The sequence below is a fragment of the Doryrhamphus excisus genome, linkage group LG19, assembly GCF_037039965.1.
Source record: "Doryrhamphus excisus strain RoL-2023G ecotype Guam linkage group LG19, RoL_Dexc_Guam_v1.1, whole genome shotgun sequence".
NCBI lineage: Eukaryota > Metazoa > Chordata > Actinopteri > Syngnathiformes > Syngnathidae > Doryrhamphus > Doryrhamphus excisus.
In genome coordinates, this window is record NC_136375.1 from 5,670,841 (window position 1) to 5,687,647 (window position 16,807).

General features: G+C 42.2%; 1 protein-coding gene across 4 annotated transcripts in view; it reads right to left on the reverse strand.

Moving 5' to 3' along the window:
- sardh (sarcosine dehydrogenase) overlaps nucleotides 1-16,807 on the reverse strand; it is a 54,524-nt gene that overhangs the window by 20,779 nt on the left and 16,938 nt on the right. For all 4 annotated transcript variants that reach the window (XM_078799187.1, XM_058057354.2, XM_078799188.1 and 1 more), the window contains 2 exons: nucleotides 7,919-8,009; nucleotides 6,946-7,087 (listed from right to left, as the gene is read on the reverse strand). In XM_078799187.1, coding sequence (XP_078655313.1) covers nucleotides 6,946-7,087; nucleotides 7,919-8,009 — 233 coding nt within the window. The remainder of the gene's footprint in view (nucleotides 1-6,945; nucleotides 7,088-7,918; nucleotides 8,010-16,807) is intronic.

Here is a 16,807-nt window from a genome sequence, read left to right on the forward strand (position 1 = left end):
AATGCAGCTTAAACGAGAAATCACCTTCCTCGTGGACATGATACTGCTGCTGGAAAATCTTTTAAAACAGGCTTCGCTACACATCTTAATATGCAGCTTGAATGAGAAACCACCTTCCTTGTGGAAAAATGTTAAAACATTTTAAAAGAAATCTTAAAATGCAGCCTCGAGTTCTGTTGCTTTAAGTTTGGGGATTTCATGATATCTTGATTTCATGATATCATGAAGGAGAAAACACCTTCCTTGTGGAAAAATGTTAAAAACATTTTAAAAGAAATCTATACAAATATTATATTTGTTCAACTTAATTTTAAAAGAAAGCTTGGATCTGCTAAAATGCAGCTTAAACGAGAAATCACCTTCCTTGTGGACATGATACTGCTGCTGGGAAATCTTTTAAAACAGGCTTCACTACACATCGTAATATGTAAGCTTGAATGAGAAACCACCTTGTGGAAAAATGTTAAAAGCATTTTAAAAGAAATCTTAAAATGCAGCTTCTGGATCTGCTGCTTTAAGTTTGGGGATTTCATGACATCATAAAGGAGAAAACACCTTTCTTGTGGACATGATACTGCCGCTGAAAAAAAAAATCATGCTTCACTACACATCTTAAAATGCAGCTTGAATGAGAAACCAACTTCCTTGTGGAAAAATGTTAAAAACATTTAAAAAGAAATCTTAAAATGCAGCCTCTAGATCTGCTGCTTTAAGTTTGGGGATTTCATGACATCATGAAGGAGAAAAACCCTTTTTGTGGACATGATACTGCCGCTGGGAAAAAAATAAAAATGCTTCACGACACATCTTAAAATGCATCTTAAACCACCTTCTCCTTGGGCATGATACTTCCACTTGGGGAAAAAAAAAAAACAGGCTTCGCTACACATCTTAAAATAACCTGCCAACTATCTGTCAAATGCACCCTGTCGCTCTGCCGCATCAAGTTCAATGATTTCATGACGTCATGATGGAGAAACCACCTTCTTTGTGGACATGATGCTGCCGCTGGGTCAACAAACTTCAGGCTTCGCTACACATATTAAAACTGCCAACTATCTGCCAGTCAGCTACAGACATGGGAGCTCCAGGCTAACCAAGCATGATGTTAAAATCCGAGTAATATTAGCATGGTAGCTCATGTGGCATTGTAAACACAAAACACAAACAAAGAAACAGGCTTCGCTACACATCTTCAACAGTCAGACGCTCGTTTTAGACTTATTATTTTAGACTTATTGCCGACCTTAACACGACAACAGCAGTCCCGAGTCCAACTTTGACTTTGTATGACATCTCTAGGTCTCCAAATTCTTGCTAGGAAATAAGACGCCTCACCAACTCACCAACCATCCTCCTCCTCGCTGGAATTGACAGTCGCCCACAGCCGTCCTGTAGGTATGTTCTGCTATGTTCCGCTAGCTGCCAAACCCTTCCCACACCATGCTATATTTACCATCTGTGCTACCCGGCAAACGTGTGAGCAGCCGTGTCACAGCACGGCCCCGATTGGTGCATTTGGGAAAAAGCAGCCTCATATCGCCTCCTAAAAGTAGTAGTCTGTCTCATTAGTGGAGAAGAAACTGCTTCCGGGGGCTTGAAGTAGCCCCACGGAGATGCCGGCATCACCGAGGACTCATTTAGACAATAACAGAGTTTATTTTCCCGGTGCTGTTATTAAATATAACAGACGTCAGGAAGGGCTAGTTGCTAGGCCCTTTGCGAGTGATTAGCACGGGGCTTCATGGGCGCCAAGGTGAGGGTCAGTTTCAAGCGGCGGTCTTTCTCTCAAGAGCATCGTTACAGCAGCAGCGTGCCGCTTGGAGAGAAAAAAAATAGCGTTATAATTAGGAGGGAGAAATATGAATGTTCTGGCTGGAGGAAGAATGTGCAAAAGTTTTGACACGCTTACTCATTCAATAGCATGACAAAGTGTGTCAAAACTTTTGACTGGTAAATAAATAAATGAGTGATAGGCATCATCTAAAAACATTGTACGGAAATGGTCGTCTGTTAATTGGACTAAGGCAACATGCAGTGCACTACTTGGCTGCAACCAGCAGAGGCACTGTTGAGTCAGTTTTTTGACAATTCACACGCTAAGATGTGTGCAGGCACAAAAAAAAAATTCAACCCAGTTTTTTATCTATTTACTCCTCTTCTACTTGTTTCGGCTAATATTTCTCAACCTATTTTCAGTGACAATCTATTTTCAGCCCAATCATTGAAAGTGAATGGGAATATATTTGGCGCCCCCTACTGATGGAAAATATTTTTTCACAATTCTAAACCACTTCAAACCATTCCACCATCAAAATGTTCAGCTCATTCAGGTCATGTAGGTTATCCAGCTATTTCCACATTTTCCATAATTCTATAGTTTCTATGACATTTGAATGTTAAATTTCCATTTTAGCTTTCTGGTATCATCTCTTATGTTAATTGGTCAGTTTTGACCCATGTATTAAATCAGCTATAAAATACACTAAAAACAATAAGTTACCATCAAATTTGCTTCTCATGTCTTGGTTACCTGCTTCCTCATCCATGAAAATGTTGGTTTTAATACTTTTGGTGAGGCCCTTTTTTGTCACTATACCCCTCGATTTCAATTTCCAAAAATGGTAAAATGAACCTCAAAAATTCATATTAATAAATTGAAGGTTCTGTTGTTACCTGGCTATTACTGAAGGCTATAGAACATATCTCTTAAATCAATGAATGTGAGTGTGAATGGTTGTTTGTCTATATGTGCCCTGTGATTGGGTGGCCACCAGTCCAGGGTGTACCCCGCCTCACGCCCGAAAACAGCTGGGATAGGCTCCAGCACCCCCGCGACCCTTGTGAGGATAAGCGGTAGAAAAAGAATGAATAATTATAATATATTAATATTTTGACTTTATTCCCAAGATAACCTTCAAAAAATTACTTCACTTTGCTTTGTTTATTATCACACATTTTTCCCTTAATATTCCAACTCTATGTTATTAAATTTATATTTTTCTCATAATTTTCCGAGTTTATTCCTGTAAAATTTTTTACTTTTCCGATGGTTAAAATACGACTTTTTTCTCTTAATATTTTGACTTTATTCTCAGAAAATTACTGCTGTTATTTCCATTTTTTGATTTTGTTCGGTTTTTAAAAATCTCCAACTATTTTAATGCTCTTGTAAATTTTCTACTCATAATTATGACTTTATTCCCATAATATTTTGACTTTATTTTCACAATATTAGAACGTTTTTCCCAAACTAATTTCCTAAAAATTACAACTTTATTCATTGTTTTGTTTCCATCCATCTATTTTCTACCGCTTATCCTCACAAGGGTCACGAGTATGCGAGAGCCTATCCCAGCTGTCTTTGGGGGACAGGCGGGGTCCACCCTGGCCAGCCAATCACAGGGCACATATAGACAAACAACCATTCACACTCACATTCATACCTATGGACAATTTGGACCTAGCATGTTTTTGGAATGTGGGAGGAAACCGGAGTACCCGGAGAAAACCCACGCATGCACAGGGAGAACATGCAAACTCCACACAGAGATGGCCAAGTAGGGAATCAAACTAATTTTTTGTTTGTTTCTTGATTTTAGAATTGTCTTTTTTCTTGAATATTTCCAGCTTAATGCTACTAAAATGATGTTATTTTTCCTCCTAATATAACATTATTCTTTCTCGAGTTGGATTACAGCTTTATTCTAATATTTTGACTTTATTCTGGTAAAATTACTGTTGATTGTTCCAATTTTAATGCTGTTGGGTTTTGTTTTAGTTTTCTTTTTAAAATGTGCCGCTGGCCAATGAATAAAATAAGACATGGGCTGCAAATGATCCTCGGGCCGCTCTTTGGACAACCGTGGGTTATGGCTTTGATGCAGTAATTTTGCTGGATCCCGATGTGAAAGTGGAAATGTTTTATGTGATAAAACAAAAAACATATAGCCATGCTTTCTGCCTAATTAATTGAATTAAAAATTATTATCATATTTATAATCATATTATAATCATATTTTGTATCTACAGTAGATGTGCATGTAAAATATACATATATACATATATACATATACACATATACACATACATAATATATATATAAAACATTATATTGGATGACAATATTTTTGAACTGTTGATTTCCCTACAAGAGCGGACAGCATGTAATATAAAAAAATAAAAGATCAGAGTTTTATTTTGAAGTCGTTAGGGAAGCAGTCACAATTCCCAATCCCTCCCGAGCAGAGAGAGTACGTCCTAAAAAGATAATGAGGCCTCCATGACACATCCAATTATATATCAAAAAATTGTCTCTTGAATATTTCACATGAAATCATTTTTTAAAAAGGCCAAATTGGGTTTAAAGGAGTTTGCATCTTTAATATCAGACGGAGCGAAACGTCAAAACATCAGCGCCCGTCTTTGCTAAAAGTAATGATGCTCATCCTTCACGCCAGCCGTCAATAACAAAAACTTATTGTAAACGCCATCTGCAATCTGTCCGGACACGTGAAGAAGGACGCGTTTTCAGACAGCGTGTGGCACTTAAGTGAAGCCAGCAACAGGGAGGCCAGACTAAGTGGGCCATTAATGTTTAAATATGGTGGCAAGGCTCCATTAGGAATTTGTGTCTCGGCGTCAGGAGAAGTTGAAAGACATCCGAAGCGACTCGCCGACCGGAGATAAGTGTGTCATTCGTAGTCTGTGTGGCAGGCGTCGCATTAATAAAATGTACCCGGCGGCGAAGAGTGACACAGCTAACTGCCTCAATCGCTTTTTTGACCGCGCGGCGCGAAGGGATGAGGAAGGAATGACAATGAAAGGAGACGCTGAGTGGGGAAAAGAGCGGGCAAAGTGTGACAAGTGAACACATCCGTCAGACTCGGAGGATGGAGAGGTTGGCATCGCTAACGCTGACTGATTTCTTACACTGTTGACACATTAGTCTGGTTTTTGCTTATCAAACTAATGTTTTATCATGATCATCGTCACCATCAGCAAACCAGAAGCAAAATCACTTGGTGACCTTCAAATAGTCTTACTTGTTCGTGCTGCGTTTGTGCTGCTTGGTGCAGTTGAAAAGGAACGTTTGTGCTACTTTTGTTTTTGACTTATTACTAGTCAAAGTTCACCCTGAAACCAATTTTCTTCACATTAAACCAAAATAGTCCCTTTTGTTTGTGCTGCGTTTGTGCTGTTTTCATGTTTTGTGCAATAAAAAAAGGAACATTTGTGCTATTTTCATGTTTCAGTTATTACAGGTCAATCAAAGTTCTCACAGACTCCCATTTCCTTCACGTTAAACCAAAATAGTCCCATTTGTTTGTGCCCCATTTGTGCTGCGTTTGTGCAATTGAAAAGGAACATTTGTGCTGTTTTTGTGTTTGGAGTTATTACAGGTCCATCAAAGTTCACGCAGATCGCCATTTTCTTCACCTTAAACCAAAATAGTCCCATTTGTGCTGTTTTGTGTAATTGAAAAGGAAAATTTGTGCTGCTTTCGTTTTTGAGTTATTACAGGTCAATCGATGTTCGTGCAGACCCCCAATGTCTTCACCTTAATCCAAAATAGTCCCATTTGTTTGTGCTGCGTTTGTGCTGTTTTGTGCAATTGAAAAGGAACATTTGTGCTGCTTTCGTTTTCAGTTATTACAGGTCAATCAAAGTTCACACAGACCCCCATTTTCTTCACGTTAAACCAAAATAGTCCCATTTGTTTGTGCCCTATTTGTGCTGCGTTTGTGCAATTGAAAAGGAACATTTGTGCTGCTTTCGTTTTTGGAGTTTTTACAGGTCAATCAAAGTTCACGCAGACCCCCATTTTCTTCACATTGAACCAAAATAGTCCCATTTGTGCTGTTTTGTGTAATTGAAAAGGAACATTTGTGCTGCTTTCATTTTTGAATCAAAATTCACCCAGAGCTCTATTTTCTTCACATTGAACCAAAATAGTCCCATTTGTTTGTGCTGCGTTTGTGCTGTTTTGTGTAATTGAAAAGGAAAATTTGTGCTGCTTTTGTTTTTGAGTTATTACAGGTCAATCAAAGTTTGTGCAGACCCCCATTTTCTTCACGTTAAACCAAAATAGTCCCATTTGTTTGTGCTGCATTTGTGCTGTTTTCCTGTTTTGTGCAATAAAAAAAGGAACATTTGTGCTGCTTTCATTTTTGAGTTATTACAGGTCAATCAAAGTTTGTGCAGACCCCCATTTTCTTCACGTTAAACCAATGTAGTCCCATTTGTTTGTGCTGCGTTTGTGCTGTTTTGTGTAGTAAAAAAGAACATCTGTGTTGCTTTCATTTTTGAGTTATTACAGGTCAATTAAAGTTCATGCAGATCCCCATTTTCTTCACATTGAACCAAAATAGTCCCATTTGTTTGTGATTCGTTTGTGCAGTTTTTAACAAATTATGGCTAAAATGCTGTCACTTTTTTAATTAACGGAAAAATATAAAAGATTTATAGTCGGAAGGATTATCATCAGCCCAATATCAGTATAAAAATGTCGATATCAGTATCCGATTTTTTCCCCAATCATGAAAACCAATATTTAAGCTCTGTATACAACACACGTGATCATTCCACCAAAGGAGATGTCATGTTGCACATATACGTAGCAGTCGATATTAGCATCGGAAATTGAGAGTTGGACAATTGGCATATCAGTTTTCAGCAAAAAAAAAAAAAAAAAAAAGCCAATATCGGACATCCGTAATTTCAAGGAAAACTGCACTTTTTCTAAAATTTCCCCTCCATCCACAATCCTTATGTGAGGCATGAGCACATATATCTGTTTTGAATGTGCTCTAAATACTGATATATAACCCACAAGGCATGCTTGGTAAATTCCTGTTGGGGAAGTATGACAAGGACTTCCCAATAACTTTGTTCCTCTCTGTAGTACAATAAACAAACAAGTGGAGGTTATTATTCAGCGTTTACCTGGTGGAAGGGATCCTTCCTCATGTTCCTGCTGGCCAGCGGCTCGTCAAAGGGGAAAACCACTGAGTAGTTCTTGGCGTACGACTCGTGGCTCCGCTCTCGGATCCAGCGTTGGTTGCCCGTCAGCGAGTTGTGGAAGCGCCTGAGAAGGAGAGCGATTCCAACAAAAAAAGTTATTCCTCGTTGTTCCTGCGCTTCCTGATGCTTACAAACGTCTTGTGTTTATGAATGTCACTTCAAGTACTTAGCGTCGGCGACAAAAATGTGATCATTCAGCGTGTGTTGGTTGGCGAACCATAATTGTCTCTCGTCATACATTAGAAGACATCAAAGAGCCCGCAGCTAATTCCCCGAGCTAACCAAAACAGCAGCACCAACCAAGAGCATAATTAAATTAAATTAAATTAACTTCCTATGACTATGACTTGTCTGCTTGTTCCTCTCTGCAGTACAATAAACAAACAAGTGGATTAAATTAAATTAAATTAAATTAAATTAAATTAAATTAAATTAAATTAAATTAAATTAAATTAAATTAAATTAAATTAAATTAAATTAAATTAAATTAAATTAAATTAAATTAAATCTCACTCAGCTTCCTTTTTGTGAAAAATTGTGTAAATTGTAATAATGCTCAGTGGTAAATCGATTTAAGTGAAAAAAATTTATTTAACGCTTATTAATGCTGAGTATTATTTTAAGAAATGAATGTAAATAAGTGTAAATGTGACTATAAACAGGTTGCTACTTTGGGGAAATGTGGTGTAGTCTGGAAGAAATTAACTACAGTAAACGAGGGATTAGTGCCTTTGTTTTTTTACTATTATTTACTATGTGAATATCCCAGTAAAATTGTACGTCATCCTGAACCCTACCCCTTTGCTCATTATAAATAGAAGTAGGCTCTAGCAGGTATAAAGCAGATGGCCTTAGCTCCATATGATGCCAGTAGATTGGATTTAAGACCAAGTACCTGATGTCATATCCGTACATGTCCTTCTCAGGGCGTCCATGGATGATCCAGTAAGCCAGCTCTCGGCCACAACCACCGCCGAGCATCATACCTGCCATAAAAACACACAAGACAAGACATCAATACAGGAATTAACGACTTGTGTTTGCCTGGGTTGAAAAGGTCCTCGGTGCTCTGCTGAGGTGCTGGGTTTGGTCGAGCGTGAACACAATCACCCTGTCTCTGGTACGCACCAAACAAGCAACACTCAGCAAAGACACCAACCCGTGTTCAAGTGACGAAAAATATCCTGCAGACATGACAAATATGTGAGAGAAAATCAGAAAAAAATACTTGAGTTATGTGACGTAATATGTTACCAAAGCTGCCTAATCAAGTCCTTACTTTATGAATATGCTCTTTACGGCGCTGACTTTGGCCCCATGGCTGATGATCTGGCCCTAGTTTCACACAATCACCAACATATGCAAGACAAAACACTATTTTACACAACAATTTAGCTTGAAAATACAACAGAAGAAATCTGCAGTCATGATCTTAAACATCTCGGACCCACGACCAATCCGTGTTTATGGTGATGCCCGACCAGCAACGGACGAGTTCACTTATCTTGTATCTAGTATTGTAAAACAAGACGGAGGCGCACACAGTGACATCCAAAACAGAATCAACAGAGCTAGGACTGCCTTCAGGAGCCTAAACCACACCGTAAGTCTCCATGGGACAGAATCAAGACCAAAGTCCAGTTGTACCAGAAATGCGTTCCGTCCATCCAAAAGAATGACAGTGTTCCACACAAAGAGCCTATCAGGAAGATCTGTCGGTTTTTCCGCAAAGTGGCGCACCTCACGGCGCACCTGACGATTTCTAACAATCACTGCCTTAGCAAACAAGATAGCATCCCTTCACCGTACACCAGACAGAAGGAAAAGGGGGCGACCCAAGACCAACTGACGTCGCACAGTTAAGGAAGACATGAAAACTCCAAGCTAGCCCGGAACAGACCAGAATGGAGGACATTCGTTGCTGCTCTGCGTGTCAGGAGGCGTAACGGACATTTGGCCTGTGTTACAAATACCAGTATGCCGCATCAAAGTGCAGACAGAGTAGGACTACACAGATTTTGCATGATTTGGTTTCCAACCAACAAACAACCATTCACACTCACATTCATACCTATGGACAATTTGGAGTGGCCAATTAACCTAGCATGTTTTTGGAATGTGGGAGAAAACCGGAGTACCCGGAGAAAACTGCTGTCTGCTGTCTGCACGCTAACCACTTGACTTACAAAATTTAATTTTACATTTATTTTTTTTTACTGAATAAGACATCAGACTTGCAAGTCATGTTGCCAGCTTGTATGTTAAAAGTTGAAATACTTAGAAAGCAACTGGCGGGCTCGATTCAAACGCTTGGTGGGCCGCATGTGGCCTCTGGGCCATAGTTTGCTCACCCCTGATATAATAATAATAATATAACATAAATTATATATAAATAGGGCTGTTCGGCGTCCGAAGTGGTTAGCGCGCAGACCTCACAGCTAGAAGACCAGGGTTCAATTCCACCCTCGGCCATCTCTGTGTGGAGTTTGCATGTTCTCCCCGTGCATGCGTGGGTTTTCGCCGGGTACTGCGGTTTCCTCCCACATTCCAAAAACATGCTAGGTTAATTGGCCACTCCAAATTGTCCATAGGTATGAATGTGAGTGTGAATGGTTGTTTGTCTATATGTGCCCTGTGATTGGCTGGCCACCAGTCCAGGGTGCACCCCGCCTCTCGCCCGAAGACAGCTGGGATAGGCTCCAGCACCCCCACGACCCTCGTGAGGAAAAAGCGGTAGAAAATTAATGAATGAATAATAATAAACAATCATAATAATAATAATACATTTATTTGTATAGCGCTTTTCAGAGTACTCAAAGGCGCTTTACAGTAGAGAAAAAGAAATAAAAATAGAGTTGAGTAAAAACAGAGTAAATGATGCATTAAAATACAATATCCATACATTCATTCAGAGCTAAAACAAGGCTAAAAGTGGGGCGGGGCAGGGACCTGCTAATCTGTTTGCCCTACACTGTATCATTCCACACAATGGAGTCCCTACGTGTTAGCGACAAAATAACGCACCATGGGGCCAAAACACGAAACACCATTCAATTCAAGTCCACATCAACAAACGGCAAACATTCCTCATTTAGAATTAGATTTCCTGTCGGAAACATTTCCTCCATTCTCGTAGTTTTGGAATCAATAACCACTAATATCGAGGTATCACTGTATTATTTTTGGGGCAATTTCGGTCCTGCCCGGCGTCCCAAAAATCAAACGTGTGAACGCAGCCAGATATTCAGTGAGTTAGCTCACACTAATTTAATATTTGAGACATCTTGGCTCCAAAACTGCAGCGTTAATGAGCTTTTCCCTTGAAGCGACACCCCCCCCAGCCCCCACTCGTGTTCCCGTCTTGCCAATTTGCATACATGTGTGTGTGTGTTGCGACCCAGCATCAATATGCAGCAACACGAGCAGAGTGGCCTTCCCCCCCTCTCCCTATCTTTCTCCCCGTCTCTCCATGTCTGATCACTTCACACATCTGCAGGCGCCATCACTCCAGGCCTGGGCCGGAGGTGGACGTCTGAGTAGATATATGGGAGGGTTTCTTTTTTTTTTTTCTGCAGTGAAGTGATGAAGTTCTCCCCAGACACTTGGACAAGCAGCGGGACGAGGTGGCACTGATAAATGTCACCCGAGATAAGCACGGCGACGTCTGAGCACCAGCACGCATCTGCATGTGTCGGCGCTTCCACTCGGCACGTCAGAACTACTTGCCGGCGCTTCTTGTTTGCCGCTACGCTATCCGCATCCTCCCCGTGTCCCTGTTACTGTACTGCTACGTAAACGTTTGTCATCTACCGTGTCTTTCCATCTCATCTCCTTACTGTGGAAGCATCAGTGAAAATACAGGAGCCACACGGTGGACGAGTGGTTGGCATGTAGGCCACACGGCCAGATGGGGAAGACTGCTTTGCATGTTCTCCCCGTGCATGCGTGGGTTTTCTCCGGGTACTCTGGTTTCCTCCCACATTCCAAAAACATGCTAGGTTAATTGGCGACTCTAAATTGTTCGTAGGTATGAATGAGGCTAAGCGGCATAGAAAACTGCATACACATTAGGGATGATCACACAATTAGTAAAAATAAATGCCTTTTAACGAAAAACGTGCGTCATCGTGTCACAACACAAACCATGACATGTCCAAGTGCGCTGTGTCACGTAGGGGTTGCCAACCCCCCGTATTACCCGACATGGAATGCACTTTGTCCCGTGCTGCTGGGAGAATCAGACCAGAGACCAGCCTCAAGCCGCATTGTCGGGTTTCACCGAGGGACACTGAGGTGTTCCCAGGTCAGCTGTGGGACATAAACCCTCCAGTGTGTCATGGCGCAGTCCAATCCACCGGATTGGACGTAATCCCTGAGAGGCTGCTGTGTGAATGATGTTGCCAAAAAAAAAACAAAGAATAAGCAAAACATGACACCATCCTCGGTAAAATTGGGCACGTCACACACCGCGTTCAGTTCAGATTTTTGGTCACCCTAATGATTCCTTGAGCATCCATTTACATCCTTGTAAGTCAATTACGCAATGAAATCAAATATTTTGACATAGTATTATGACAAAACATGCTCTATCACCCCCCTCTCCGGTAAAGCTGCCCACTTTGGCATGCACCCCAAGTCCATACGCAGCTGTAGCGTGCATGACTTCCTGTGGCTGCGCACAGCTTGATGGGACCGTGCCGGCCAGGCCAGCTGTGTCTAATTTAGCCAAGCTTTGGAAATACACACACTAGCAATACCCCGTCCACACTACAACACTCTGCAATTCAAATGGAAGAAAACGGCTGATGCAAATCTAGATATGCACGGTTGTAGATGGGTGAAATGTATCCACCTGACATCTTATAGATCTCCTCATAGCCGTTGACGGAGGGGGACAAAGGGGTATCCTGTCCCGGGCCCAGGCATGAGGGGCGGGGGGGGGGCAGAACTGGTGTGTGTGTCCCGGGCCCTGGATCTCCTCATGCATTACAAAATGTAAACAGGCGAAAGTACAGCAAGCGTGTTCTCCTGTAATACTACCCTGTGTAGAACTTAAATCAGGGGTGGGCTGCATTGAGTTAACAAAATTGTCCGGGGGGGCCAGAACATATATTTAACACACACTATTTTATGCTTAGAATTTTCCTTGAATTATTTGTCTAATTTTATCTGTAAAAGTGTTATACTATCAGCTTTATGTTCTCATGTCCCCTTTTACTGAATAAGACATCCGACTTGGCCCTGTGATTGGCTGGCCACCAGTCCAGGGTGTACCCTGCCTCTCGCCCGAAGACAGCTGGGATAGGTTCCAGCACCCCCCTTGTGAGGATAAGCGGTAGAAAATGAATGAATGAATGAATGAATGAACATTCGACTTGCAAGTCATGTAGCCAGTTTATATGTTAAAATTTGAAATACTTGAAGCCGCATGCTGCCCCCGGGCCGTAGTTTGCCCACCCCTGGCTTAAATCAACACAACGGTTAAATCCAACCCCCAAAATTGACTTTCTTTGAGCTGATTTCCAAAGATCTTTCACGGCACACAGAATATTGTGTTCAAGGGCTATAAACATGGAACCTACCAAAAAAAAAAAAAGACCTTCATCCGTCCTTTAGCAATCAGCAGTAGAACATGGGGGGGTTAGGCCACTCCAAATTGTCCATAGGTATGAATGTGAGTGGGAATGGTTGTTTGTCTATATGTGCCCTGTGATTGGCTGGCCACCAGTTATTGTTAGAACTTGCCTTCCAAGATGATGTAATGCGGTTTTGGTCAAACAGTTTATAAAATAAATTACCCGCAAAAATCGACTAATACTACGTACTAATTCTCTCTCTCTCTCTCGACCTCTCTCTCGACCTCTCTCGCTCTCAACCTCCGTCTCTCTCTCTCTCGACCTCCGTCTCTCTCTCTCTCGACCTCCGTCTCTCTCTCTCGACCTCAGTCTCTCTCTCTCTCGACCTCAGTCTCTCTCTCTCTCGACCTCCGTCTCTCTCTCTCTCGACCTCCGTCTCTCTCTCTCTCGACCTCCGTCTCTCTCTCTCGACCTCCGTCTCTCTCTCTCGACCTCCGTCTCTCTGTCTCGACCTCCGTCTCTCTGTCTCGACCTCCGTCTCTCTGTCTCGACCTCCGTCTCTCTGTCTCGACCTCCGTCTCTCTGTCTCGACCTCCGTCTCTCTGTCTCGACCTCCGTCTCTCTGTCTCGACCTCCGTCTCTCTGTCTCGACCTCCGTCTCTCTGTCTCGACCTCCGTCTCTCTGTCTCGACCTCCGTCTCTCTCTCTCGACCTCCGTCTCTCTCTCTCGACCTCCGTCTCTCTCTCTCGACCTAAGTCTCTCTCTCTCGACCTCCGTCTCTCTCTCTCGACCTCCGTCTCTCTCTCTCGACCTCCGTCTCTCTCTCTCGACCTCCGTCTCTCTCTCTCGACCTCCGTCTCTCTCTCTCGACCTCCGTCTCTCTCTCTCTCGACCTCCGTCTCTCTCTCTCTCGACCTCCGTCTCTCTCTCTCTCGACCTCCGTCTCTCTCTCTCGACCTCCGTCTCTCTCTCTCTCGACCTCCGTCTCTCTCTCTCTCAACCTCCGTCTCTCTCTCTCTTTCGACCTCCGTCTCTCTCTCTTGACCTCCGTCTCTCTCTCTCGACCTCTCTTTCGACCTCTCGACTTCTGTCTCTCTCTCTCGACCTCTCGATCTCTCTCTCGATCTCTCTCTCGATCTCTCTCTCGATCTCTCTCTCGATCTCTCTCTCGATCTCTCTCTCGATCTCTCTCTCGATCTCTCTCTCTCTCGATCTCCCGATGTGTGTGTTGGCTGGCCACCAGTCCAGGGTGTACCCCGCCTCTCGCCCCAAGACAGCTGGGATAGGCTCCAGCATACTTGTGACCCTAGTGATTAGTCATTAGAATACAACCTTTTTTTTTTTCCTTAAAGGGGACCTATTATGCGTTTTCCACGTTTCTGACCTATAAATGTTGTATTTTCGTGTTAAATGATGCCAAGGTTTCAGATAATGAGGTTTGTGTATTTGGAAATGAGCCTTGAAAGAAGTTTGGGTTGACTTCCTTGTATGGGCGTGCCCGGGTACAAGCCGAGTGGAACCAAATCACAGCGGAGTGGGCATGGCTGGAGGCTGGCCTCTTACAATTATGACATTATTCACGTAATATTTGGATTTTATTGTCAGCCGCGTGCTGAAAATGGTCCCCGGGCCGCACTTTGGACACCACTGGATTAGTATATGTTCCACTTTCTGTTGACTTTATTCTGTCCCCAAATATTACAGCCTTTATACTCCACCAAAGTGATTTGGTGTTTGTTTTGCTGCAACCGTGAAAGCATAGTAAATGCATCATGATAGCGCTGAAGGTGCTTATTATTGCCATCATGACGTGGATGCAACTACATCGTCCTTAAAAGCAATTACACCTCCGTAATTGTCACAATAAGTCACAGCACTTAAGATCGGCTCTGTGCACGGCGACTGCCATTTTTAAGGTTGCCTAGCAACACGTCGAACTCGCCAAAGTAAGCGCTTGGTGTCGGCGCCGAACTTTGCCCCTTGCGCTTTCCTCACTTATCCAACCTGCAGCCCAGTAAGCCGCTGTTGTGGAGTCAATGTGTTTGCCGTGATAAGAGATGAGATGGGAGATGAAACGGCGGCAGAAGAGGGGGGGTGGGGGGGTGGTGGGGGGCAGGGAATGGGGATTACGTAAAAACATTTCTGCTTTTGTGAAATGTGCTGTGTCAAAAACAGAAGAAGCAGACCAAGCAGGGAAGCTTCGTTTGCTTTTTATCCCGAGATGAAAAATTCATCCATGTTGGAATTCATGGTTCTCCTCAGTGAACCACAGCTCCCCCGTGCTGGCGGCACTCATCACTGTCAAACATGCTGTGGATTTTGGATTGATGCTGTGCGGTACCGCTGACCTGTGGTGTCGTTGTAGTGGGCTTGGTTTGTCTGCATGATTTGATTTTGAGATTTCGCTCAACAAGTAGGATTAATCTGGATTAATTTAACTTGGATTAACTTGGATTGGCTTATAAAACAACTGCAGCACAATTTACCTTTTTAACAGGACAAACAATTGTGATTATTATTTTTTAATTTAAGCACAAGTAAGTCAAACAAAAACAGCCAAGCAACCATTTGAACGGCACAAACCAGCACAAATGATTGTGACCACATTGGGAGGTGGCAGGTGAATTTACGTTGGCCGACAAAATGATCTTTAATAACTCGACTAATGGCGACTAATTTTGTTTAATTTGGAGAAAACTGGGCACTGGGTAAATTCACATTGGCCTGTAAAACAATGTTGAGCAAATGAACACAGCACAAATAAGCATTTTAACAGCACAAACTGGCACTAACCAGCACAAACGACTGCAACTATTTTTATTTAATATGGAGAAAATGGGGGGCTCTGTGAATTTCGATTGGCCTATAAAATTCTTTATTATCACAAAAACAGAAACAGAAGAAGCTACCATTTTAACAGCACAAATCAGCACAAACGATTGCAACAATTTGTGTTTATTTGGAGCAAATTAGGTTCTGGGTGATTTCAGATTGGCCAATCAAACTCTCAATCAAAACAGCACAAACAACCATTTTAACAGCACAAATCAGCACTAACCAACACAAACGATGAGTTTAATTTGGAGCAAATTTGGGTGTGGGGGGAGGGGGGCTGGAGGAAATTATACTGGCCTATAAACCCATCTTTAAAAACACAAAAAACAGCACAAACAACCATTTTAACTGCACAATTGAGCACTAACCAACACAAACGATGAGTTTAATTTGGAGCAAATGGGGGGGGGGGGGGTGGAGGAATTTATACTGGCCTCTAAAAAAAACACAAAAAACAGCACAAGCAACCATTTTAACTGCACATATGAGCACTAACCAACACAAACGATGAGTTTAATTTGGAGCAAATGGGGGTGGGGGGGCTGGAGGAATTTATGGAATTTATACTGGCCTCTAAAAAACACAAAAAACAGCACAAGCAACCATTTTAACAGCACAAATCAGCACTAACCAGCACAAACGATTGCAACAATTTGTGTTTATTTGGAGCAAATTAGGTCCTGGGTGATTTCAGATTGGCCAATCAAACTCTCAATCAAAACAGCACAAACAACCATTTTAACAGCACAAATCAGCATTAACCAACACAAACAATTGCAAATATTTTGCAAATGGGGTGCTCAGTGATTTTAGATTGGCCTGTTAAATGATCTTTGAAAACAGCACAAGTGACCATTTTAAAAGGCATATCCCAGCACAAACTATATTTTTGTTTTAATTTGGGTGAATTTGGATTGGCCCATCAAAATATTCTTTGATAACTCAAAAACTAAGACAACACTAGTGACAATTTTAACAGCACAAACTTGTTTTCATTACGAGTCTGATATTTCCCAGCAGCCTTGAACGCATCATAATCTCTCAGAGCAGCTAGTTGTCTCTGCAATGCAAAATGGTGCCCCCTGGTTCTTTAAATATTATGTAACTGTAAGGTACAAAGTGTTTGTCATAAAAAAACCCACTAACCTTTCCACTCCCACAGGGGGCTTGGACTTGTCGACATTTGTTGTTGGCGTGTCTGTAATGGACTGACTCACGTCCATGAAGCTGCTGGGGTATTCATTTAAGATGTTGGGAGTGCAGAGATAATGGCGAGGCAGGTTCAAGTTCAGGCTGCCTTCAGTTGTTTAGGTGCACACATAACGCTGCATGTATGCACGCTACCACCCAAGCATGTGGGTGGGGGCAGCTG